At 59.7% G+C, this 23589-nt stretch overlaps 1 protein-coding gene across 2 annotated transcripts in view; it reads left to right on the top strand.

Annotated features, from left to right (window-relative positions):
* Positions 1-17368, top strand: part of TK2 (thymidine kinase 2) — a 34731-nt gene extending 17363 nt beyond the window's left edge. The window contains exons 4-10 of one of the 2 annotated variants that reach the window (XM_062177991.1): positions 523-576; positions 2585-2674; positions 4561-4634; positions 12056-12144; positions 12618-12697; positions 14030-14110; positions 15249-17368. In XM_062177991.1, the coding sequence (XP_062033975.1) occupies positions 523-576; positions 2585-2674; positions 4561-4634; positions 12056-12144; positions 12618-12697; positions 14030-14110; positions 15249-15347 (567 nt within the window). In that variant the 3' untranslated portion in view covers positions 15348-17368. The remainder of the gene's footprint in view (positions 1-522; positions 577-2584; positions 2675-4560; positions 4635-12055; positions 12145-12617; positions 12698-14029; positions 14111-15248) is intronic. The other variant, XM_062177992.1, reaches the window with a different exon arrangement.
* The last annotated feature ends 6221 nt before the right edge of the window (positions 17369-23589 follow it).

Here is a 23589-nt window from a genome sequence, read left to right as displayed (position 1 = left end):
AAAGATTTATTTATCTACTTGAAAGGCAGAGTTAGAGAGAGAGAAAGAGAGCGATATCCCCTTCCACTGATTCACTCCCCAGATGGCCTGGGCCAGGGCTAAAGCCAGGAGCCAGACACTTCATCTGGGTCTCCCATATAGATGCAAGGACCCAGGCATTTGGGCCATCGTCTGCTACTTTCCCAGGCACATTAGCAGGGAGCTGGATTGGAAGTGGAGCAGCCGGGCCACGAACTGGGGCCCATATGGGATGCCAGCATCACAGGCAGTGGCTTTACCTGCTGCGCCACAATGCCAGCCCTAGGGATGGGTGGTGTTTCTAAGGTCATTTCTGGCAGTTACAGAAAGAGACCACATCTGGGTGGAGTTGTGGCCTCATGGCTCCTTTGGCCCGCCTAAGGCAGCTGAATGCTGCTAGTCCCTTTCTCTGTCTTCTCTCTTTCTCCCTCTTGTCAATGCTTGCACAATGTCACAGGGCTCAGAATGGAGGGACAGCAGCACTCATGTCTTCTTGCCTTGCAGGTGTTAATGGAGCCCGTGTCCAAGTGGAGAAATGTGCGTGGCCACAATCCTCTGGTGAGTGGGTTGTTCCTGGCACGAAGCCCCAGCTTCCCCTTCAGCTCTGGGGAATGTGGTGCTGGGCCTTCTTCTTCCTCACTCTCGGCAGAGGCACGGGCAGAAAACCGCAGTATGTTGGTGTCCTGAGGTCCAGGATCTCCAAGGCCTGGGTGGGCGTGCACAGAGCCCGGGGCCCTCTGCAGATGCTCTCCAAGGTGGCTGCCCCTGGCTGCCAGGGTGTCCGTCTCCTGCTGCTCATCGCACCCCCGTGCCGTTCTTGAAGACACCCATCAGGATCAGCCCCCTGGGACCTGACGAAGCCACCAGGGTCTCTGGTGCAGCCCTGAGTGGGGTCTGCACTTGGCACTGTTCAGTACCAGGTGCTACCTGCCTGCTTGCTCAAGCCGGGGCGCTGATGTGCACACGGCCCTTCCTCCTTCCCCATCTGGAGGGCTCTGCTCTGGCTGCTTGAAAGGGATGGGTAGACTCTGGGCCCGGCTGGAGACAGCTTGAGAAACCCATGTTGGCTGTGGGCTCCCATGGCCTGGGGACAGTCGGTCTCATTTTTCACGTTGCCCAGGGTCACACAGCAGGTAAATGATGGATCTAGGTGTGGACTTGGGACTTGGAAGCGGGAGTTGCCCCCTTATTTTTAGCAACACAGTTGGCACCTCCGTGTGTGGTTTGGTTGGGGCATTCGATTGACCCCTGTCTGCTAGAACAGAGGGCAGGCACACGCCCTGCCCCCCACCCCCCAACCCCCGCAGATGCTCGCTCCTTCATTCATTCGTTTGGCTGTTCTGAGCCTGGGGGCAGTGATCAGTTGAAAGCTGCTGTACTCCTGGCCCTGAAAGTCCAGTGTGGGGAGACAGAAGACGATAGAGTGGGTGGTGATGGGAGGTTGGAAGCGAAAATAAGGCGGAAGCTCGCAGAGTCTTTGCGTGAAGAATCCCGTGGTGATGAGAAGAACCCTGTGCACATGGGAGCGGCCAGAGTGACCGCCACCTCCAGGCTGAGGAAAGCTCGGGGCCGTCTGTGTTTTTCCAGCGGCTGGTGTTGCTGACCATGGCACAGGACAGAACCCTGTCTTGGAAGCCCGAGCGTGCTTGGCGCTTTTCTAACAGAATACACCAGAACGGGTTGTTGTTTGCACAGGTGTGCACTCCCGACAGAAGAACAGCATGGAAGCTTTTGGGGGAAGTCCTCGTTCTTCCCTTCCTCCGACTGGTGTTCTGGTGCAGGGAGGGCTCTGGCTGTCACTGCTAGGCAGGAGGCAGCGTTTGCCTAGCCTTGCTGAGGTGTGTGTGCAGTGAGAGCACCGGGGTTCCGTTAGTTTGCAACAAGAGGAGAACGGAGAGCACGTGTGGAGAGGAGCAGGCGCAGAATAAGTGTTAGTGATGGGCTTTGGAGCTTGGCCGTCGAGAGTGGGTGGGGTGTGGGTGGGCTTCTGTTCCAACAGGCTAGCAAGGGAATGCGTCTCTGACAGGGTGACGCTTGAACAGAGGCCGAACACGAGGAAGATGGGAAGGCACTGAGGGGGACCACACTCAGCGTGTTTGGGGAACACCGAGGAAGCCCACACGGATGGAAGCCAACTGGGCTGCCGCAGAGAACGGTGGGAGATGCGGGAGGACAGAAGCAGCTCTGCGGGGCCCTGCACGCCATAACGTCTGGCTCTCCTCCAGGCTTCAGTGTGGAGGCCCTGGATGGCGCTGGCAGGGGCATGACCAGAACTGAATATAGGTCCAGCTGGCTCGCCTGGGCTGCTGGACAGAGAACAGGCCATGGGGGCTCGGGGAATGTTTACTCAATGACCGGATGCATGTTCCCTGCGAACTGTAAGTTCCCAGTGTGAGTACAGCTGTTCCTGGGAGGTTGTACATTGTTCTAGTTTACCTGCCTTCTACCGAGGGCCCTGGGACCATGCTGCGGCCATCTCGGGCCCCAGCCCAGCCCTCGTGTAAGGTTCCTTGAGATGACTGCGAGGTTGGTGAGGCCAGCATCACACAGCTGCCTTCTGTTGCAGGGCCTGATGTACCGCGACGCCTGGCGATGGGGCCTCACGCTGCAGACGTACGTGCAGCTCACCATGCTGGAGCAGCACACGCGCCCACAGGTGTGTGTCAGGTGCTGGGCTGCAGCCTTCCTCAAATCCTCGAACTCGGGGAACGTGGTTGCCAGGAAGGGAAACTCACCAGGAAGCCCCACAGGGCTGTCAGCGCCGCACAGCCTTGTCCGTGCGGCCCGGGGTCCCCTGTGCTGCAGCTCTCCGAGGACCGGCTTCCAGCCCTGCCCCTCCCCCGCCCCGCCCTCAGCCACTCTGTGCCCGTGTCATCGTGACACAGTTGCTGCTGCTGGACTGAACATCCTTCAGTTCTGTTCTGCATGTGTGGTCCCTGGACCAACAGCACCATCACTTGGGAGCTTGTTAGGATTGCTCCCTTCCTGGCTTCATCCCACACCTGCTAAGTCAGGAGCTCGTGGATGGGCCCAGCAGTCTGTGTTACATCACAGCCTCCAGGGCACGCGAGTGCAACTCTGTGCCTGTCCGAGGACTGCCCATCTAGTCTTCACGGGGTCTGGCTCTTAGTTCATATATATATATTTTTTTCTTTCTGAGAGGTAGAGTTACAGACAAAGGGAGAGACAGAAAGATCTTCCATCCATTGGTTCACTCCCCAAATGGCTGTGATAGCCAGAGCAGGGCCGATCCAAAGCCAGGAGCCAGGAGCTTCTTTCAGGTCTGCCATGCGGGTTCAGAGGCCCAAGCACTTGGGCTGTCTTCCACTGCTTTCCCAGGCCATAAGCAGAGAGCTGGATCAGAACAAGAGCAACAAGGACATAGGCCAGCACCCATGTGGGATGCCAGTGCCACAGGCAGAGGCTTAGCCTACTACACCACAGCACCAGCCCCAGTTCATTTTCTTGAGAGAGAGAATCTGGTAGGTTCAGCCTGAGTCAGGTGTCCAGCCCTGGTTCCACCTGGTGTTGGGGGCAGGAGCCCAGGGCACAGATGTGACTTCATGGACCCCTTCCATCAGCAGGGCTGTGACTGGGGACAGAGTCTCTTAGAGGAAAGGGTGGCTGGGGAGCTCCAGCTGGGCACCTGTGCGTTTAAGCCATAAGTACAGCAAAGACACTGCAGTAGGGGCCCTCCGTGAAGGGGCCAGGATCTCTGTACACTGGCACAGCCGCTGAGCTGGGCCATTCCTTGTGGGTACCTGCAAATCTGTGTCTTTTAGGATTGAAAGGTGCGAGAACCTTTTTGGTGAATTGAATTTGTCTCACCAGATGCCTCTCAGTAATCTGAAGTCGTGTCTTTTCCTGATTGGGTGCTCACCTGTGAACCCAGCCTGTAGCTGATAATGTCTGAATGTCGGGGTCACGAGTGGAAACCTGCCACCGAGGAGGCAGAGGTGGAAAGAGATGGACAGACGAGGCAAGGGGCAGGGAGGGAGAGGCGGCTGAATGGCGGAGCTGGGCAGAGGTGGGCTTCAGGATCCTGTGTACGGAGTAGACAGGGAAAGGAATTCAGGTGCGTAGAGGATAGAGTGACAGGAAGACGAGTAATTCCTGGGTTACAGCCTGGAGCCTGCCCCTGATTTGCGGGTCCCATGGCAGTATGAGGTCACGTGCGTGGTCTGTAGGTGAAGCCCCGCGGCACTCGGGGCTCCCCCTCGGGCACACAGATGCTCCGCTTGGGCAGATCCACCCATGCAGTGCTGTGATGTCACCACACCGTGCCCCGCGGGGACAGCAGAGGCAGGTTTCCCTGCACCTCTCCCAGGACAGAGGCTCAGAGCGTGGGGCGGGGCAGGGTGTGGGAGGCACACGGCCCGCCCCTAATGTCAGATGCTTATTCTTGCATTCAGCAGACCCTGGCGGCGGGTGTGTGTGTGTGTGTGTGTGTGTGTGTGTGTGTGTGTGAGACAGGTGTTTTTCCAGGCTTGCTGACCCTGCTCCTCTTTGCCGGTTAGTGAATCGCTGCTTCTTTTCCTTTAGACGGCACCTGTACGGTTGATGGAGAGGTCCATTCACAGTGCAAAATACATTTTTGTAGAAAACCTGTACAGAAGGTATGTAGTTTGCCCAGTTGGCGATGTGTTAAAACAGTTTTGAGGTGAAATCGGAATGTGTTCGTTGGACACATGGGGGGTGCTGTGTTGTACTGATCACCTGTTGCCCCAGTAGTGCTCTGTAGCAAACAGCCCCCGGCCCCACTGGCATTTGTTGCCCAGTCAGTTCTGCTGACAATGGCCTGGCTCCATGAGGTGTCTGGGGTTCAGCTGTGCTAACCTGACCCACCTGGGGGCCCTGAAGTGACTCATCTCTGCCTTCTTGGGGCACGAGCTGGCCACGCGTTTCCTGCTCATGGCAATGGCAGAGGGCAGAAGCACCTGTTCAGACACTGCTCACTGCTAGTTAACGTTCCATTGGCTGAAGCAGGTCACATGGTTGCAGGAGCCCGGAGATGGGTGGTGGGAGGTTCTAGAGAGTTCCATGTGAAGAGCCAGGATATTGGGAAGGAGTAAGAATCAGGGCGATGAGAGTCATCAGTCTACTGTGGTGTATGTCCTGTGTGCTGTGGTCTTGATAAAACTTTGGTTTATTTATGTGAGAGAGTGAGAGCCAGCTCCCCTACCCACTGGTACATGCCCAAGGTATCTGCAGTGGTTGGGATGGGGCCACATGGAAGCTGGGAGCTGGAAGCCCAACCCAGGTCTCACACCTGGTTACTCGACCCTGCCTCCAGGGTCTGCATTGTGAGGAGGGTGGAGTCTGGAGCCAGAGCTGGGAGCTGACCCCAGCTGAACCCCAGTTCCCAAGTAGGATATTGGCATCTTAACCACAAGCTCCTCCAGGATGGGCACCGCACCTGGGTCACTGCCCCTGCTGGGACCCAGCACAGGGCTGACCCCTGGCTGATTCCTAACGACTGTCGCATGATCTTTGGCCTCCAGCTTGTTCCCCAGGCTCTGGCCCCCATTGTTTGACGTGCTTTCCTTTGAGGGTGTGACCCAGAAGGCTCCTCCACAGGTCCTGAGCTGCGTGCCTCTGGCTTCTGAGTCTGAGTGGCTGGGAGCCGCTGCCACAGCCCTCACCAGCTGCCCGCCACTGGGCTTACCCAGCCCTTTGCTGCCTCTGCTTCCTGCTCGCCGGCTCCTCAGCCTGGGGAGAACAGACGGAAGAGAGCAGAGTGATTCTGTGGACTGTTCTGCCCAAAGCGTAGCTCCAGGCACAACCCTGGGCGGTGGAGTGGGCTTCTGGGCACAGCAGGGGCAGCCGGCTCAGCCGGTCCTGCGTCCTGTGTGGTGAGCCAGGTGAGGTCAGGGGAGGGAGTGGGAGGTGGCCTAGCGTGGACCTGGGTTCCATCCCAGCACTAGAGTTTGCTGTCGTGACCCAGGCTCCAGACTGCCTGAATCCACTTCTCACGTCTCATTCCCACCAGCCATCCCTGGGACTGGGCGTGCAGTTCGGGGCTCATGGTCCTTGTATGGCTCCTTGCTCACCTCAGTCTAAGAAAATATAGCCAGTCACCCCCACCATCACCACCACCCGTCGGCCGCCCAGCACCAGGTAAAGCCCCAGGAAGAGCCGTGTGTTTTGGCTCGTCCTAGGCTGCAGTTTCGTTCGTGACCATGACTTTGCTGACTCACACCCCTCTTCTCTCGTCACTGTATATCCAACGTGTCCGTTCCGCGTTCCCCAGCCTCTGTGGCTGTGGCGTTAGTCTGGATTGTGTGGGCCTCACCGGGGGTGTCTTGTGGGCAGTATGGCAGGAAAACGTGGCTTTTACATTTTTCTAGCTTTTTTCCTGCACTGCTGACTTTTTAAAAAATTCTTTTAATGTTTTTTAAAGATTTATTTTATTTATTTGAAAGACTGAGTTACAGAGAGAGATAGAGAAAAGAGAAAGGTCTTCCATCTGCTGGTTCACTCCCCAGATGGCTGCAACAGCCAGAGCTAAGCTGATCAGAAGCCAGGAGCCAGGAACTTCTTCTGGGTCTCCCACGTGGGTGCAGGGGCCCAAGGACTTGGGCCATCGTCTACTGCTTTCCCAGGCCATAGCAGAGAGCTGGATCGGAATCGGAGCAGCCGGGACTAGAACCAGCGCCCATATGGGATGCTGGCACCTCAGGCCAGGGCTTTATCCCACTACGCCATAGCACTGGCCCCTGCACGGCTGACTATATCTCTCCTCGAGCCCTCCCAGACTGCTTGGCAGCTGTGCTTAGGATTTTTTTGGGAAAATGAACCTCAGAAGAAATTTATAGTGTTCTGGTTTCTGTCCTGGGGATCTAATGTGTTTTAAGTGGCCTCTTGTTTGTTCCCAAGAGCCTGGTTGCAGCCTCGAGACCTGTCCCGGCATCACCGTCAGCATCACATGGCCTCGGGTACTCGGGGCACAGTGGAGGCCAGGCCACCCACCACGGCCTTCAGACTGGCAGCTCCCCAGGTGCTGCCACCAAAGTCCCCCGGAGGCAGAGGACAGGCCTCCACTGGTGCTGCCTCCTTACCTCCCACCACAGCCCCTGTGGCCCGGAGCAGCAGCCTCGAATCCTGGAGCTTACACGCTTAGCATTGAGGAAAATAGGTGATCCTGCCGTGAAAGCCACACTTGACGTGTGGCTTGGAGCGTGCCTCCTTCAGCCTCCTACCCCAGAGTCCCCAGGCTCGGGAGGCAGAGGAGCAGAGCTCCTTTCCGGAGCAGGACGTTCATGTGTGACCTGGACCGGCCTCTGTGCTCCCTGGAAATCGAGGCGTTTGCTCATGTGCTGGAGGGACGGGCAAGTGACCCTTCCTGGATGGGAACCACATGTTTTCTGGTTGTTGCCCCTGTATGGCAGGTGTGGAACCGAGAAGGGGTTACAACGCCAGCGTCCCTGCCGGGCAGGAGGCTCCCTCGGTGGGGGAAGGCGCTGTGCACCTTGCTGGGGGCAGGCAGTGGATGAGGAAGTGGCCAGAGGCAGTGCAGTTCCCTCGTGAGCCGCTAAAGGCTTCAGAGCCTGGTGGAGCCCCCCAAAGGCTGAGAACAGCCGGGGACGAGGCCCCTGCGGAGACTGTTTCCACACAGGCCTCACCCTTGGCTTCTCCCTAGAAGCCCCGTGCATCTTGTTAGCGCTCAAGGTCTGCTTCAGTGAGGCTGGGCTGGCCCCTGAGCTGCGTCCTGCTCTGCCGGGATCTGGCTTGGCGCAGTGAGGCCTTCGCGGAAGCCGAGGCCGGCTGGCCTGCAGGGAGCCTCCTGCGTCCACACCTGGCCCTCCGCCCCTGGAATCTGCCCCCCTGGCTTCCCTGGGGCCTCGCTGGGCTCTGGGGGTCATGAGAGCCAGAGCCCAGGCCTGGAATTGCCTTCGGGGCTATGGCTCCTTCGGTTCACATTTATCCTGCTTGCTGGGGGTGTGTTGGGTAGTCTTTGCTTTGAAGGTGGCCAGGTCTGCCCTGCACCAGCGTGAGGGAGCCACAGGCTGAAGGGCCTCCGCCTTGAGGCCCAGTCAGAAGGGGTTGGGGCTGAGCTCCAGGAGGAATGGGTGACAGGAGGAGCAGAAGAGAAGAGGGCTTTCTTCGTGGCGTCCCTCCTCCGGGCTGCAGCTTCCCTGCAGGCAGTGGCTCATCCACAGTGCCGGGTCACTGCCAGAGCCGTCTGCCGACCCCGGAATACGGACTTCTGTCACTTGGAGCCCTCAGAGTTCTGCCGGCTGCTTCCAGGCCCACGCCTAGAACTGGATGCCTTGGTCTCCCCCTGTGGAGAGCTCAGCTGGGTGCTGGGAACCACGAGAGGGCAGGCTGGGACCCTGTGTTTCCCCACTTCCTGGGGTGCTCAAGGGAAAAGCTTCCTGGCATGGCGGGCTGGGAGCCCCTCCCAGGGCAGTGCTGGGCTTGATCTTGCCTTCAGCAGCCCTGGGCTGCTTGGTGGGGGATGTGCAGGGCCTGGGCAGAAGGCCGTCTGCAGGGGCAGGCTGAGTGCCCTGAAGAGACACCCTCACAGCTGGAGGTCCTGCAGGGCATTCGAGAAACTGCCTTTGGCGCCTCAGACAAGTGAGGAGCCTCCCGAGGGAGAGAGCCCCAGTCCAGGCTTGGCAGGGTGCCAGTGCAGGGACTGGGAGGCTGGGGCTCACTCCGGTTACGCAGTGTCCCGAAAGCTGGGAACGTTTTGGAGGTGTGGGCATTGGGCCCAAGTGGAACGCTGAGGCTGGCGAGAAAGATTGATGTAGCTAAGGCAGCCATGCAGGCAGCCGTGTGCCACGAGTGCCGTGGGCTGAGTAGCTGACTGCAAAGCTTCACACGGTGGCGGCTTGGTCATTCTTTCTAGAAGTAGAAGTCGGGGAGTGGAGTGGGACCCCGCTGGGAAAATGTTGAGCTGACTCACCTGATGGGCGGAGCACGGGTAGTTTCCTGCACCTGTCTGACTGGTCCTGGTCCAAGCTAGGACTCACCGCCTGGGTCAGGGGCCTGGGAGTTCCGGCGTTCCTGGATCCCCAGCCACAGGGCTGTGCCCCCAGGCGACAGAGCAGGGAGGGCAGGTGAGGCCTTGGGGAGGCTGTGGGTTTGGGGGCCACAGAGAGCCAGGCTTGAACCCCTGCTCGGAGGGAGTTGGGCTGACCTTCTCTGAGTCTCAGTGTTGCTCATCTAAACCTAGGCCCCTGAGGTTTGTGAAAACAAGGAAATAACGTGTACAAGGTGGGTGGCATTTAAGTGTAAGACTTCCATTCTAATCCATCCTGTGCAAAATGGGGCCCTCTGGGCCTCTGGGGAGGTGACAGCAAACTGTGCCAAACATCAGCAGGATTCACAAGGCTCCAAGACTTCGGTTTTGCCCCTTACCTGCCCTGTACTGGGCTAAGCAGGGGTGGCTACTAGGAACCCCACTGTGTCCACTGTTGCCGAGCCCTGTGGCTGGATTGCCGACAGTGGGCACTGCCCCCTGTGTGGTCTGTGGAAATCAAGCAGTAGCCTGTTGGGGTGTGGGGAGCCCCATGCTGGAGGCAGACACAGGAGGAGCCGGGCAGAGCCTGGAGGAAAGTGGCAGATCAGGTTAAAACAGCGCCTGCCGCAGGCCCAGCCTCCCTGGCATGGCCGGGAGCAGGCCTGTGTCCCCGCTCAGCTCCCAAGCAGCCATCCCAGCTGCCCCAGTGCCTTCCAGTGCACAGCTCCTAGCAGTTGAGCAAGGGCTTTGTGTAGTTCCGGGCCTGCCCTCAGCAAGGCCACCCTCCGAGGACCCCTGCAGAAGAGCATGGGGAAGAGGGGAGCCTTCGGGTGTCAAGACCACTGGGAGCTGATTTCCAGGGCGGCCGTGGGACTCTGGCCTCCTGGTCCCCGGGTCTCTGTGCTGTGCCTGCAGCACACGCGGTCCTGAGCCATGGTGCTGCTGGTTTGGTGTTGGCTACACTGCGCTTCGGTTCCATGGTCCTATCTCTCGAGATCCTCCCAGCTCTGAGTGCCAGCATCTTTGCAGGCAGATGTGCCACCCATCCTGCCCAGGAGACATGGGACACTGTGACGTGTGGCAGCCCCGCCTTCTTCCCCCTTGCTGTGGCATGGCCCGGTCCCCCTCATGGCCTGAATGTTCTGGACCTTGGACTGTGTGTTTGCTGGAGAAGGGGAGAGCTTCCTCTTTGCACATCCTTGCTCCCTGGGTCCCTTAGACCAGCTGAGTCCATCTGAAGCGTGGGGTGGGACCAGGTGTCCTTGAAACCTGAGGACCTGTGGGATGGGTCCTTGGGGGCAGAGGGAAGGAAGGCAGAGGTGACCAGGTGCCCCTACACCATACCAGTCTCTGGGCACAGTCATTCCCTTAATTGTGGTTTCTGGGTTTCGTGAGTCAGGAGTCCCCTCTGCAGTGTTGAAGGCCTTCCTCCCACCCCCTCTATCCTCCTTCCCCTCCCCCCAGCTTCCCCTTGAACATCTGTCTACTTGGGATGGTCCCGCTCTTGTCCCAGCACCTGATACGCCCCTGCCGCTGTGAAGCCCGCTCCTCTCTGTGGAGGGTATCGTGGTGGCCTCAGGGACATGGGGAAGGTGTCCCTCTCCAGTCTGGGCCTTGCTCTGTACTTGGGCCCCTCAGAGCACCTCCCTCAAATGCTTTTCCAGCTTTTCACCCCCCTCCTTTCTCGGTCCACCCATGGGGCTGCAGTCAGCTCACAGAGCTGGGAGGGACCAGCCCCTCTGTGGCCTCCCCAGTGGGCTCTGCTCCTGCAGCCCCAGGGAGTGGCTCCCATTGCACACAGCACGGCGCATCCCCTCCCGCAGCCGTCCTTGCCCAGCGCAGACCGGAGCCGATCCCAGTGGGGTCCCACGTGGAGGTTGTTAAGAGGGAGAGCTCCTAGGTGAGTGTTGTGGCGCAGGGGTTTAGTTGCCACTTGAGCCCCCTGCATCCCGTCCTGGAGTGCTGGTTAAGAGTCTCGGCCGCTCCACTTCTCATCCAGCTTCCCACTAGCGCACCTGGGCATGCAGCCATTGACAGCCCACCTGCTTAGAGGTCCCTGCCACCCTGGGGGGAGACCCAGATGGAGCTCCTGGCTCCTGGCTTTGGTGTGGTCCATCCCTGGCTGTTGCAGCCCTCTGGGGAGCAGATGGAAGATCTCGTTCTCTTTGCCTTTCAAATAAAATGCATATGCAACTCTTAAAGGAGCCGAGCAGTGAAGAATTCCCCTCTTGGGCTTTGAGGGTCCCCTGACTGCTGTGGGGCCTGTGCTGTCCACCTGCTGCTATTCCCATCTCTGCCCTGTGTTCCCCTGGGTGGAGCAAGCCCCCAGGAATGCTGGGAATACACATGGGGCCTCTCCTCACTCGGGGGCTCTTTCTTCCTTCCCCTTTTCTTCTTCCCCCCCTTTTTTAAAATTAAAATATGTAGTAATACTCCCCACTCCCTATTCCTGAAATGAGAACTAATACGTTGTTATAATTTGGAAAATACAGAAAAGCATAAAGAAAAACATAAGTATTTCCTCTAGTCCTATAGCTCAGAGAAAAGCAACTGTTGGCGTTTCGGCGGTATTTTTGCTTTTCTGTTCCTGCGTTTTCAAAGCAGCGCTGAGTACTTTGGGAAATACGGTTGTGCTATGGACAGTTTCATAAGCTGCTGTGCGCGTGGACGCCGGTGCTGCATGCTCCCCATGTCCGTTACAGCATGGTTTTCTGTGACGGGAACGGACCAAGACCTCGCTTTCCTTATTTTAGACAGCGAGCGTCCGAGACCGTTTTCAGCAGGTGCGTTTCTGGAAGTGGAGTCGGCCTTGCTGCTCCATCTCCCAGCCTGAACTCTGCCTCCGTTCTCGGGGAGCACGCGTTAAAGTCCCCTTTTCGGCGTGGAGTTCCCGTCGCAGGACTCCTGCTGCATCAGCCACCCCAGGCAGTGGAAGGGGGGAGCGGATGAGGAGCCTGCTGTCCTGGTGCTCTCTGCGACCCCCGTGCACCGAGAGCACCCAGACCCCCTCGGGGAATGGCACAGCCGGAGGCTCGCCCCGGGGCGGTGATGCCCTGACACCTCTCCTTGCAGCGGGAAGATGCCTGAGGTGGACTACGTGGTCCTCTCCGAGTGGTTTGACTGGATCGGGAGGAACATGGACATCTCTGTCGATTTGATAGGTGAGCCGGCCCCTCCCTTCCTGCCTGCCAGGACCAGGGGCAGGGGGCTTGGCGCCAGTGACCCCTTGCCCCCGTTAATTCAGCCCTCACCAAGGGCAGGCGCAGCTGTGGGGGGAGGGCCCTGGCCTCTGCACCTCACGTGCCCTCCCCTGTAGCAGCCACCTCACAGCGGAACTCACTGGGATGGAGTGGGCTTTCCTGGTTTGCACAGTGGAGAGGGACAGAGCCAGACACCTGCTGGGACCCGCTGTGTGCCAGGCCCTGTCTAGTACAGAATCACCCTCGTGGGGCTGGTGACAGGGCAAGGTGACAGGAGGTGGTTGTTGGGCCACCCAGCTGGCAGGTGGTCCATGGAGAGCTGAGCTGGGGCAGGGGCTTCTCTCCACACCTTGCCCACAGCCTCCCCCCAACCCCAGCTCTGGCGTCTGAGCCCACAGCAGAGTAACCGGGGCTCCGTGTGTGTCTCACGGCAGTTTATCTGCGGACCACTCCTGAGACCTGCTACCAGAGGCTGAAGATGAGATGCAGGGAAGAGGAGAGGGTCATTCCACTGGTAAGTGGCCTCTGACTCGGCCAGGCCCCCTGGGACCCCGGCCCCAGCCCACCTGCGGGCCGCCCTGAGCTCTTGTCCAGAGCTGAGTGTGTGGGAGGAGGCTCTCTGACTTCGTGGATGTCCACGTCTGCCTCCCTTCCCGCCGTCCCCCGCTCCGGCTCCAGCAGCCCCTGCCAGGGCCTCCTCTCTGCGGCCTCCTGCCCTCCTCTGCCTCGTCACTCGGGAAGACCCCGCCCTCCCCGGAGCTCTGCACCAAGCCGGCATGGAGGGGCGTCTCGCTGAGTCTGTCTCAGGGCCACACCGATTTGCATGGGAACTGTGGGGTTGGTCTGGACTGTCCACCCGCCACGTTCCCCTTGGCAGTCCAGCCCCTGGCTGCTGCTCGGGTAGGTGGTGTTTCCACCATGGACACCACGCTGGTGATTGCCTGGCCCAGACCCTTCAGCGCCCTGTCTCAGATGAAATCCACTCCTCATAGTATAACACACAAGATCCCATACGTCCTGCCCCAGGTGCCTCTCTGGCCTTTGCTCTGTCCACCCCCTGCCTTCCGTGCCCTGGCCATAAGGAACTGCATGTGGCCACACACAAACCATGGGGTTAAGCAAATGTGCATTTGCACAGTGTTTCCTTTGCCTTTAAGGTTCAGTTCCTATGCCAGCTCCTCCAGGAAGCCTTCCTTAATCTTCCCCCATGTGACACCCCCTTCCCTCTCCCCCACAAGGCTGATTGAGATCAGAGCCTTCAGGACCGTGCACTGATGCTGTTTGCTTAGGCCTCCATTCCTCATCCCATTGAAATCCAATCCCCTCTGTGTCCCAGCACATGTGCCCCAGCCTGGCAACCAGTCGTCACTCAGTTAACATCGCACTGAATGCCCTGGAGGCCCATAGGCAGGCTGGGCAAGGGCTTTGTGGCCACAGTCCTCTTGGGGGCAAGACAGCGAGAAGGCTGCAAGGCCGCCCAGAGCTGAGATACCTGGTCGCGGCGCAGCTGTGGATCATTGTGCCGTGGCGGAGCCGGGGCCTGGCAGTGGAGATGTGGCAAAGCCAGGTGTGGGCTCCTGCCTTCAGACCCGTCTGTGGCGGGCCCTGGGGAAGGGCCTGTCCTCAGGGGAAGACCCGGTGGGGCAGACTGACCAAGGTGATGCCCATGCTGGCTCACGGAGCTGCGTTCACCGTGCCCCACCAGAGCCCACTTGGCTGCTGTGGGTTCCTTTGTCCAAGTCCCTGCTTTGTGGTCACAGCCGCTTCCCCCGCCCTGCCTGTGACCCCTGGTGGGAAGGCTTTGCTCCCCTCCCTGCCTGACAGGATGCTCCCATGCTTCCGGCAGGAGTACCTGAACGCCATTCACCGCCTCTATGAGGAGTGGCTCATCACAGGAAGCCGTTTCCCCCTGGAAGCCCCTGTTCTGGTAAGTTGGTCTCCCTTGCAGGGCAGGAGACATTTCCAGGAGGAGTGACCCAGGGAGCATCAGCACTTCGCGACGGGGAGGGCCAAGTCCGGCAGCCCTGGGGAAGGCGGGAAGGGCTCCTCCTGTCTCTCTGTCCCTGTTTCTGGACAGACCTGAGAGGAGCCCACCAACACCTGTCCCAAGGCCATGACACCTGCTGAGTGCAGTGCCATGTCCCTTGTCCAGCGTGGTCAGCCAAGGAGTGTTCCAGAAGCCCGCAGCCTCTGGCCGGGGGTTTAGGGTATGGGCCCTCTGATGTGGCGACACAGAGCCTTACGTCCCCTTGCTCGGTGACTCGGGGGCATCAAGAGGGATGTGTGGCGCCGAAGCCTTAGGGAGGAGGTGCCCAGGTGGTGGCTGGGGCGCCGAGGCCTTAGGGAGGTGCCCAGGTGGTGGCCTGGGTGCGTGCATTTGCTGTGGAGAGTCCCCTCCCTCTCTTGCCTCCATGTGTCCTTTCTAACTGCCGCGATGTGTCTGCCCATCAGCATTCCTCCCTTCCCAACCCGGGTTTCTCAGTGGCTGCTCCCAGAGTTCTTTCTGTGGGCCGTTGGGTACTTTTGGTTGTCGGCGCACGCAGTGTGGGCCAGGGCGCTCCGTGCATGGCCGCCAGCGCTGGCGTTAGGGCCGCTAACACGACACTGCCGCCAGCAGAGAGGTTGCTGCACATGAGGTGCTCACCATGGTGGGTTTACAAACAAGTCTGGCAAAATGGAGTGGCAGGGTGAGCTCATTTTAGAAATCCATGCAGTTTTCTCATAGCACCATTTTCCATGGACTTTTTGAAGACCCCTCCTTCAATTTATCTTTTTCCCTCTCAGTGTTAAAGAACAGCTGGAGGGTGTAAAATGATGAGAAAAAACCCACTCCTGAGCCTACTGCAGGGACACCTGCGGCGGATGCCTAAGTGGGAAAGTCGGGAATTGTAAGGGGACTGGCTGGAGCTGGGAGCTGCGTGGCTCTAAGCTCCCCTCCCATCTGCCTTCCCCCTCGCGCTCCCTCTCCCTGCCTCGCCTGGCTGCCTCCACCTTCTGTCTCTGGCCATGGAAGGAGGAGGATGTTGAAGTCAGAGCAGCCCTGTGCCATGGTGTTTGACTTCCAGGTGATAGAGGCCGACCACAACATGGAGAAAATGCTGGAAGTCCTTGAGCAGAACCGAGACCGAATATTAACTCCCAAGACCTGGAAGCATGGCCCGTAGGATGGGATCGCGCCAGAAACATGCCTGTAGCTGCCCGGTTAGCAGTGAGCTGGAAGTGTCTCTCGGCCTTTTCTCCGGCTGGCTCTGTTTTCCTAATGGGCTCTTCTCCTGGGCCAGCGCTGTTGTCCTTTCTAGCCCTGTGGGTGAGTGACGAACGGGACCAATGGGTTTGTTGTGCCCTTTGTTGCCTGCAACCTCATAGTCCCTGGGTATCCTCCGGGGGTTTCCCACCCCTGATCTCTCTGCTGAAGCCTTAGCGTAGCCACCACCGCGTGCCCACCACTGCCCTTGGCCCTGCGTATTTGGAACACAGGGGGCCAGGGAACAGGTCTGTGTCCAGCTGAGGAATCTGGGGCTCAGCCCAGGGCTCACACAGTGGTGCTGGCACTGTCAGGACCATTGGCCATGCCTCCTCATGTGCAGGGCGAGCCGACCGCATGTGGAGCTGGTTTTCTCCACACCGAGCCATGCAGACTTTCCCACATGGTGCTGCTGGTGCTGCAGCGTCCACCCCTCGGCGTCTGGACTGACCAGGGCCACAGCAGGAGTCCTGTGGCAGCCATTCCTGTGGTGCTGAGGGGCGTGCTTGAACGGCTCTGGGTTCCATGGCAGGGAAATAGCCCCCAGGTCCTGGCCGGTTTTCCCAGAGCCAGGCAGGGACAAGCGACAGCCAGCCCTGGCTTCCCAAGTTCCCTCGCTCCCCTGCCTATGTGGCCCGGGAGATGTGTAGGCCACCTGGAGTCTTTTAGAACTGGTTGTCTATGCAAGGTCATCTCGGGCCACAGAGCACGAAGCCGTGTGTGTTAGTCCAGAAATCGGCTCGGCTCCGCTGAGCTGCAACAACGCATTGACGGTGCAGCTGCCTCCTGAGTCACGTGGGAGGCAAGAGCCAGGCAGAGCGTTCCCTGTGGGAAAGTCGGGTCTGGGAGCAAAGGCTCCCGAAGCGTGGCTGCCCCTGAGGTGTAGCGGCGAGGGGAGAACCCGGAGAAGCGGCTGCAGACGGCCGTGAGGGTCCCCAGGCACCTGCTCCGGTGTGGGTGCCCCTGTCCCTGGGGCCCTCTCCCTTGAAGCTGGCACTGCGGGCCCAGCCAGCACGAAGCAGTCAAGGAGTGCAGCCCCGCTGCTTCCTCTTTGGACCAATTCCTTGGTGGATGCTGCAGGACTGTGGGCAGCAGCCACGTGGGGACCGCCCAGCACCGGGGTGAACCGGAAACTGGGGGGCAGGGACCTTTGCACCCAGGCATCTTGATGTGCTGGGGCCAACCTTGGGAATTCATAAATGAACAGTCCAGGCTTTCCCCTCGGCTCAGTCTGAGCACCGTTTTGAGAGAAATGTAATTTTTCTCTAGCTCTGTGGTAGCCAGTAAATCCTTCCAAACCCTGAGGTCCATCTCGGAGAGCTTCCCTGCCAGCGTGGTAGCTCCCTGGGGCTTGCTTTTGCCGTTAGGATAATGTGTTTTGTTTCGTTTTCCTTGAGTACCTGGTTTCCTAATGTGGAGTGTGTGGGTCCAAAAAGAGCCTGCCGTCCTCCCACCCCGTGTGCACCAGTCGGGAGCCTCCCGGCCTGCAGGACACCCGGAATGGCCAGAGTCAACTTGTGCAGGGGCTGCTGGTGGCCAGGGTCGCAGAGCAGTTAGGGACAATGGCCACAGGCCGGGGCAGATGACATGCGGTGGGTGTGATGGGGGCCTGGTGCTCAGAGTGCAGAGACGCCCTGAGAGGCTGGGGCAAGCACACGGAGTGGAGGGGGCGAGCCAGGGCCTTGATCTTCCAAAGCTGGTGACGTCACTCCATTCTCACTGCGAGGTTGGGTCTGCGGGGCCGAGGTCCGTATGCCCAGCACTACCTCCGCTGTGCTGACTTGCTGATTCTTCAGAAAGATGTTGACCAGCCTAGACGTTTCCTCAGTTAGCCTTTTTATCAGGATAATTTCAATGTCTATTTAAGCTTTTTGATTTTTCATGTAAAATACATGATTTGAACCATTAAAAACAAATTTCATGTGTCTGTGGTGATGAAGAGTAAAAACACGGGGCCCGCACTGTGGGCGTAGAAGGCCAAGCCTCTGCCTGCAGTGCTGCATCCCATATGGGTGCTGGTTTGTGTCCTGGCTGCTCCTCTTCTGATCCAGCTCCCTGCTAATGGCCTGGGAAAGCAGCAGAGGATGGCCCAAGAGGTTGGGCCCCTGCACCCATGTGGGAGACCCGGAAGAAGCTCCTGGCTTCAGTCTGGCCCAGCCCTGATGGTTGCAGCCATCTGGGGGAGTGAACCAGCAGCTGGAAGACCTCTCTTCTCTCTGTATCTCTGTCTTTCAAATAAATAAATAAATCTGAAAGAAAGAAAGAGGGGGAGAGGAGAGGAGGGGAGGGGAGGGGAGGGGAGGGGAGGAACTGCCTTTCTCTTTCACACGAAGGAAATGTAAGCCAGAGCTGGTGTGGTGTCCGGTGGCCATCGCGGGCCCCAGCTCTTGTACCCGGCTGTTTCCCATCCTGTTTCCTGGTGTGACTTCTCTCTCCAGGGCCGCAGCTATCCCTGACTGCGGCCAGAATGCCCCTGTTGGTGGGTGTTGGCATCGGGACCTCCTGCCCCCGGCACACGTTCACACACTGACCCTCTGCGAGGCGTGACTGGGCCAGGACTGGGGAGGAGGCCAGAGGGAAGTCGGCGCCCACAGAGCGGGCTGCGAGATCTGGCTTTGCACCTGGTGCCCAGCGGGCCCACCTCCTCCCTTTCCCCTCTGCTCCCACGCCCGTCTCAGCTTCACCACCCTATACTGCATCACCCTTGGCTCAGCCTGCTTGTCCTTGTTCCCTTGACACGAGGGACCGAATTCACACATGATCCTGTGGGCCCTGGGAGGTGACGTCACCAACTTGCTTTTCTCCTTCAGTTTCTCTCCCCTACCCATTTCATCTCTCTGTGTGCCTGCCTAGGGAATACATCCGCCATGAAAAACCTGCGGCCTCCCCCAGACCCCGGCACAGACCTGGGGGAGGGTGACAGCAGTTCACGCTGGGAGCCAGTGGGAGGCGTTTCTAAAGCCCACCTCCCTCGGGTGCCGCTGGGTTTGGAGCCTGCCGGGGGGTCAAGTGAGCAGGGAGCTCCTGCCAAGTGCCCCATGTCTGGGGAATGAGCAGCCTGCGAGCCCTCGGCCTCTCCACCTTGAAGAGTTAGCTGTGAAAGTGAAAGTGACCGAGGAGCTCCTGGGGACGTCGGCCCTGCCTCCATCAGAACATGGTGACGATAATACTGCCACAGCCCTGCCGGCTCAGGCCACGCACCCAGGGTCCCCTGCTGCAGGCTGGCATCTCCTGATCGCCCCAGCCCACAGCTCTCTGGGACTATGGTGGATGAACTTGGCCACAGCGGCCATGGAACAGAAGCCAAGAGAAAGCCCAGGTAGGTCCTGCAATCCGGAAAGGGCGCGGCCTCCGCCGCTCTCCGAGCAAGCGCTCTTGGATTCCTGCCCCTCTCGGCCTTTTTGTCCAGACTGGGCTCCGTGGGACCCGGGCGTCCTGGGAGATCGTTAATAGGCGCTCTGAGAAAAGAGGGTTCCCCTGCTCCAGGTTTGGGAAACTGCTCGCTCAGCTCCTCGGAGAGGCTTGGGGACACCGGTCCTGCAGAAATACGTCTAAGTTCTGCTCAAGCCAGGGCCACTCAGACTTACTGCCAGGGGAATGTCATTGGTGCCATCTCGGAAACACTGGTGTTCCTTGGAACCCTCACTGGGAAGCGCTGCCGGCGACTGCCAGCTCCTGTGCCCTTGGGATTCTCCAGCTCAGTGGGTCTCGAGTTTGAGAGCGTTGAGTCCTGTCCTGTGCAAGTATAGGCTCACGATAATGCATTCTGAAAGTTTTTTATTTTAAAGGCAGAGAGACACAACCACAGATCTCCCACCCACGGGCCTCCTTCCTAAATGCCCACAACAGCTGGGGCTGGGCCAGGCTGAAGCCAGCAGCCAGGAGCTCAGTCCAGGTCTCCCAGGTGGGTGGCAGGGACCCGAGGACTTGAGTGTCACCTGCTGCCTCCCTGGAGGCACTTGAGCAGGAAGCTGGGAGAGACCCAGGCACTGTCATGTGGGATGCGGGCTGTCCTAACTACTGGGCCAGAGTGCCTGCTCCCGTGATAAAGTTTAATCTGTAAATACCTGGTAATGAAACAGGACAATTACATCAATAGACTGTCAGCGAGGCTGCGAGTGCGCTGTGTCTCTGCCCTCCACGCGGTGCCTGGCTTTGTCATCTGCCCTGTGGCCTGCTCCGCCCTTTGTGACTGCAGGTCCTGTCGGGTGTCGTCTCCCAAAGGAGCCGGAGATGCAGGCTGCTGGGCACCGTTTGTGTTCTCGCTGCTCACCGTGGGCAGCGCTGCTGGACGGCAGCTGCCCACTGTCAGGTGATGTTTCTGTTCTCAGTCTGGCTTCCTCCCTTTGGGGGTGCTGACCCGCTCTGCCTCCAGCCCTGCCTGTTCCAAAGGTGCCCTTTCCCCCCTGGAGGCCCGCGGCCCGCGGCCCGGAGATGGCTCCCCTGCATTCCCTCCGCAGCTCGCCAGCCTCAGTGTGGACTGCCGGGGGCTGAGTTACTGGGTGGGAGGTGGGTGGAGGAGTGCGGATGGAGGGAGGCAGGGGATTGATGGATGGCTGATTTGTGTCTCGGAAAGCCAAGGGTGGAGGTGAGGTCAAAAGTCCTTAAGTCCTTCCCACTTAGGCCTGGACTTGGTCTTAGGGCTCAGTTCCAGGAAGAGCAAGGCGGAGACCAGCAGTTATTAAGCACCCACTGTGTGTCTGGAAGGGGCTTTCACCCGGGGGCAGGGCCATCCGCTCCCTCCAGAGAAAGCCTTGGACAGAGGGGCTGCTCTCTTTTGGGACCCTGGTGAGGGAGGCATATGGAGGTGTATGGGGGACTGGGATGGGGCAGGATGTGGCTGGTGGAGGAGGTGCCCTCACTCCAGGCTCGCTCTTGGAGCCTGCAGCCCAGATAGGTGGAGCCCCTGACCCCCGATGGAGACCAGGCGGGGGAGCTGGCCCTGAGCCCCCAACCGTGCATTCTTCCCATCCCACAAGTTGGCCGGCCAACAGCAGACCCTATGCAGATTCGGGATTCAGGGCACGCTGCACATCTGGTTGTCCATGTGGCTCTGCTGTCTTCGCGTCAGCATTGGCACAGGTGAAGGGGCTACTGGGGTGCTGAGAGAAGCTGCTGCCCAATGGCAGGATGTGCCCAGGGTCACGCGGGTGAGCTGGGACGTGGAGGGCACAGACAGTCCCTCGGAGGGGTGCCATGCATAGCTCCCACCACCACCACCTCCCACTCCTCCCGGCCTCCTGGGAGCAGGGTTCAACCACTCACTTTACAGTGGGGTGAGTTGTCCAAACTCACATGATCATAAGTATCCCAAGTGGACTTAGCAGATTGGTCCCTGGGCCTGATACGCCCTGAGTTTGGCCACTGTCTTCCCCCCACTCACCCTGTGCCTCCTCCTTGACCCTGGTCCTGGAGTCACCACCTCTCCCGCGGTCCCCACCCTGGGGAACATCAAGGTGAGTGCAGTCTGCACTCAGGGTGTCTGCCACCTACCCTCCAGGGTGATATCCTCCATGGGAACTGGCACCTCGGCCCCCTCAGGAGGATGTGGCATGTGCCGGGGGCTCTCGTACATGCCAGGGAGCCTGGGGAGCCCCCCAGAGCTGAGCCACCCTGCTGGCTGGGCTGTTACCATCACCAACTGCCTCTGGCCCCATGGGATACTCTGGTTCACTTGCAACCCCCAGGGTCCGCAGAGCCTCCAGGGTGGCCAACTGGGGTTGAAGGTCCATGGACATGGGCGAGACGGTCACAGAGCTCATCCATCTCAGAGGAGAGGGCCTAAGGAGCCATGTCTGGGTCAGCGCTGGCCAACTCCAGCCACGCCTCTGGCTTTGGGGCCAACGACAACCCATGGAGACTAGGGACCTGGTGTCGGGCAGAGCTGACCAAGGATGGTAACCCTCCATTCCCAGGAGCTAAACTGCAGACCAGGGGCTGCTCCCTGCTGCCCCCTGAGGGGACAGCCACCTCATCCAAGGCATGTGTGGGGGCTGGGACTCCCTGCGGGGGTGGCGTCCCTTCAGGCTGCTCAGGGATATACCCTTGGGGAGCAAGGCTGGCCAGTGCAGGACAGGGTCTCAGCGTGAGCTGGCACGGCCCTGGAGGGCCAAGGGGCCCCAGAGGCCACTAGCGGTACCCTCAGAGGTTATGCCCTCAGCCGGGGTTCTCTCAGGCCCCACCCCTTCTGAGCACCATGCTGTGGCCCCCAGGGCAGTTGTGGGCCTTCCCCGGCCTTCTCCGTGTGTTGTGCCGGCAGCAGGGCCTGGCAGGTTCCTCTCCTGCCTTGGGAGGGCTTCACATGCGGCTCTGGCCAGGAAGAGCTGGAACACTGCCCACTGTCCTGCTCGGTGACAGCCTGGACCAGGGAAAACACTTCCGGGGTGGCCTGGCAGCCCAGCCTGCCCAGGTTGTGTCTGGAAAGCGTGGGCCACTACCAGTACACAGAGCTCCCCATGTATGTCTGCAGCGAACATGGGGGTCTGTAGAGGTGGGACGGGCCCCTAGAGCTGCCCAGGGGGCTGAGTTCTGGGATGTGGCAGCCCCCAAGAAGGCAAGGACGTTTGCCTGATGGTCCCATGATCCTTGGTCCCATTTCACAGAGGGGCACACTGAGAGGCGTGTCTCGAGCTACAAGAGACTGAATGAGCTAGGTCATTTTGGCTCTTAGCCCAGCAGTCAGGGCTCAGGGCCGGAAGAGGTGAAAGCTCTGTCTCCAAGGCCAAATTCCTCCCCTTGTTCTGAGCTCCCTGGCTGCTGCTCCCTGCAGAGAGGCAGTGGAGTCTAGTGGTTAGCAGCCATTGCACCGCTGGGCAGCTGTTGACATGGACAAGTTGCAGTAAGTATTTTAGCCCTCAGTTTCTCCAGCTTTAAAATGGGACTAAAGTCAGTGGGGTGTGATGGAAATGCTGCCCCCACCTCAAGGCAGAGCCCCAGCCCTTATGTGAGACCTCTTGCCAGGGGCCCAGCAGTGCCTGCCTTCGGGGACCTGATCTTCCTCCAGGCACTCGGAAGCAGGTGGACAGAGAGAAGCTCCAGGAACTCTAGTGCCCGCAGAAGCCTGGTACAGGCTTCCGCCGTAGCGCTGGGGTCCCACCCACAGCATCTGCCCAGAGCAAGGGCTACTTCCTTGGCAGGTAGGGCCGAGGCGGGCCACTGCCCAGGAACTGCCTGGCTCTGTGGGTGAGGGCTGCTTGCCTGTAGACCCTCGGTGGCTCCCCGTGCCATCTCCAGGTGGTGGGTGATGAGGTCCCCCCTGGAGGCCTGGGGGCAGCTCTGAGGGGCTGGTTGTGGAGGAGGGATCCCGTGGGCCAGGCTGGGTACTTGGCAGCATGGATGGGCCCTGCCTCTGTTGTGTCCCAGTCTCAGGGAGCTGAGGAGGAAGCTGTGGGCGGGCCGGCTGCTGCCTGTCACTCAGGAGGGCTGAGAAGCCGGACCTCCCTCCCCAGCCCCTCCCAGAGGCGCAGGGCCCAGCTCAGGCTGTGTCCTTGCCTGGCCCCCAGAACAAGTGTGTGAGCCAGGCCCCTGGGCACCTGCCGCCCCCCAGCTGCTGGTCCTCCTGTCGTGTGCCAGTGTGTCCCCTGCCGCAGGGAGGTGACCTCCCAGGGTCATCTGCTGGATAGAAGCCCCCTTTTTCCTGCCCCTCCCCGTGTTGCCTTCAGAGGCTCCCAGCTGTGAGCTGCTCAGTCCTGTGCCCTTGCTGGCTCTCCTGTTGTCATGTTTGTATATACATTTTAAAAGATTTTTAAAATTTATTTTGAAAGTTACAGACGGAGGGAGAGAGAGGTGCTACTTTTTATACCCAAGGTCCCCAAGTGGGAGTGGCAGATTAGGACAAGGGGGAAATCAGGGCTCCTGGCGCCAGAGTTGTTCTGAAGGTCACGGCCTCCAGGGCCAGGAAGGAAGTACGGGATGGGGTAGGGGAGCGCCGGTCTGCAAGGCTCTCTGTCTTCCATGGCTGGTTTCTACTGACTGAACCGCCTCATCCCTGCTCGCCAGCTTGGTCTGCAGCTCTCTGGCAGCCTGCCATGCCTGCAGGCACCTGCCGCTCTGCCACTCGTGCACTCGTGTCTGTCTCAGTGTGGCTGAGACACTGAGAGTGAACCTGCTGGGCGTGGTGCCTGGCCTCACCCGTGCAGTGCTGGCCTCCTGGCCCAAGGACT

Source organism: Lepus europaeus, chromosome 19, assembly GCF_033115175.1.
Source record: "Lepus europaeus isolate LE1 chromosome 19, mLepTim1.pri, whole genome shotgun sequence".
Lineage (NCBI taxonomy): Eukaryota > Metazoa > Chordata > Mammalia > Lagomorpha > Leporidae > Lepus > Lepus europaeus.
Note: the sequence above shows the minus strand (reverse complement) of the source record. Positions and strands in the feature narration are given on the sequence as shown.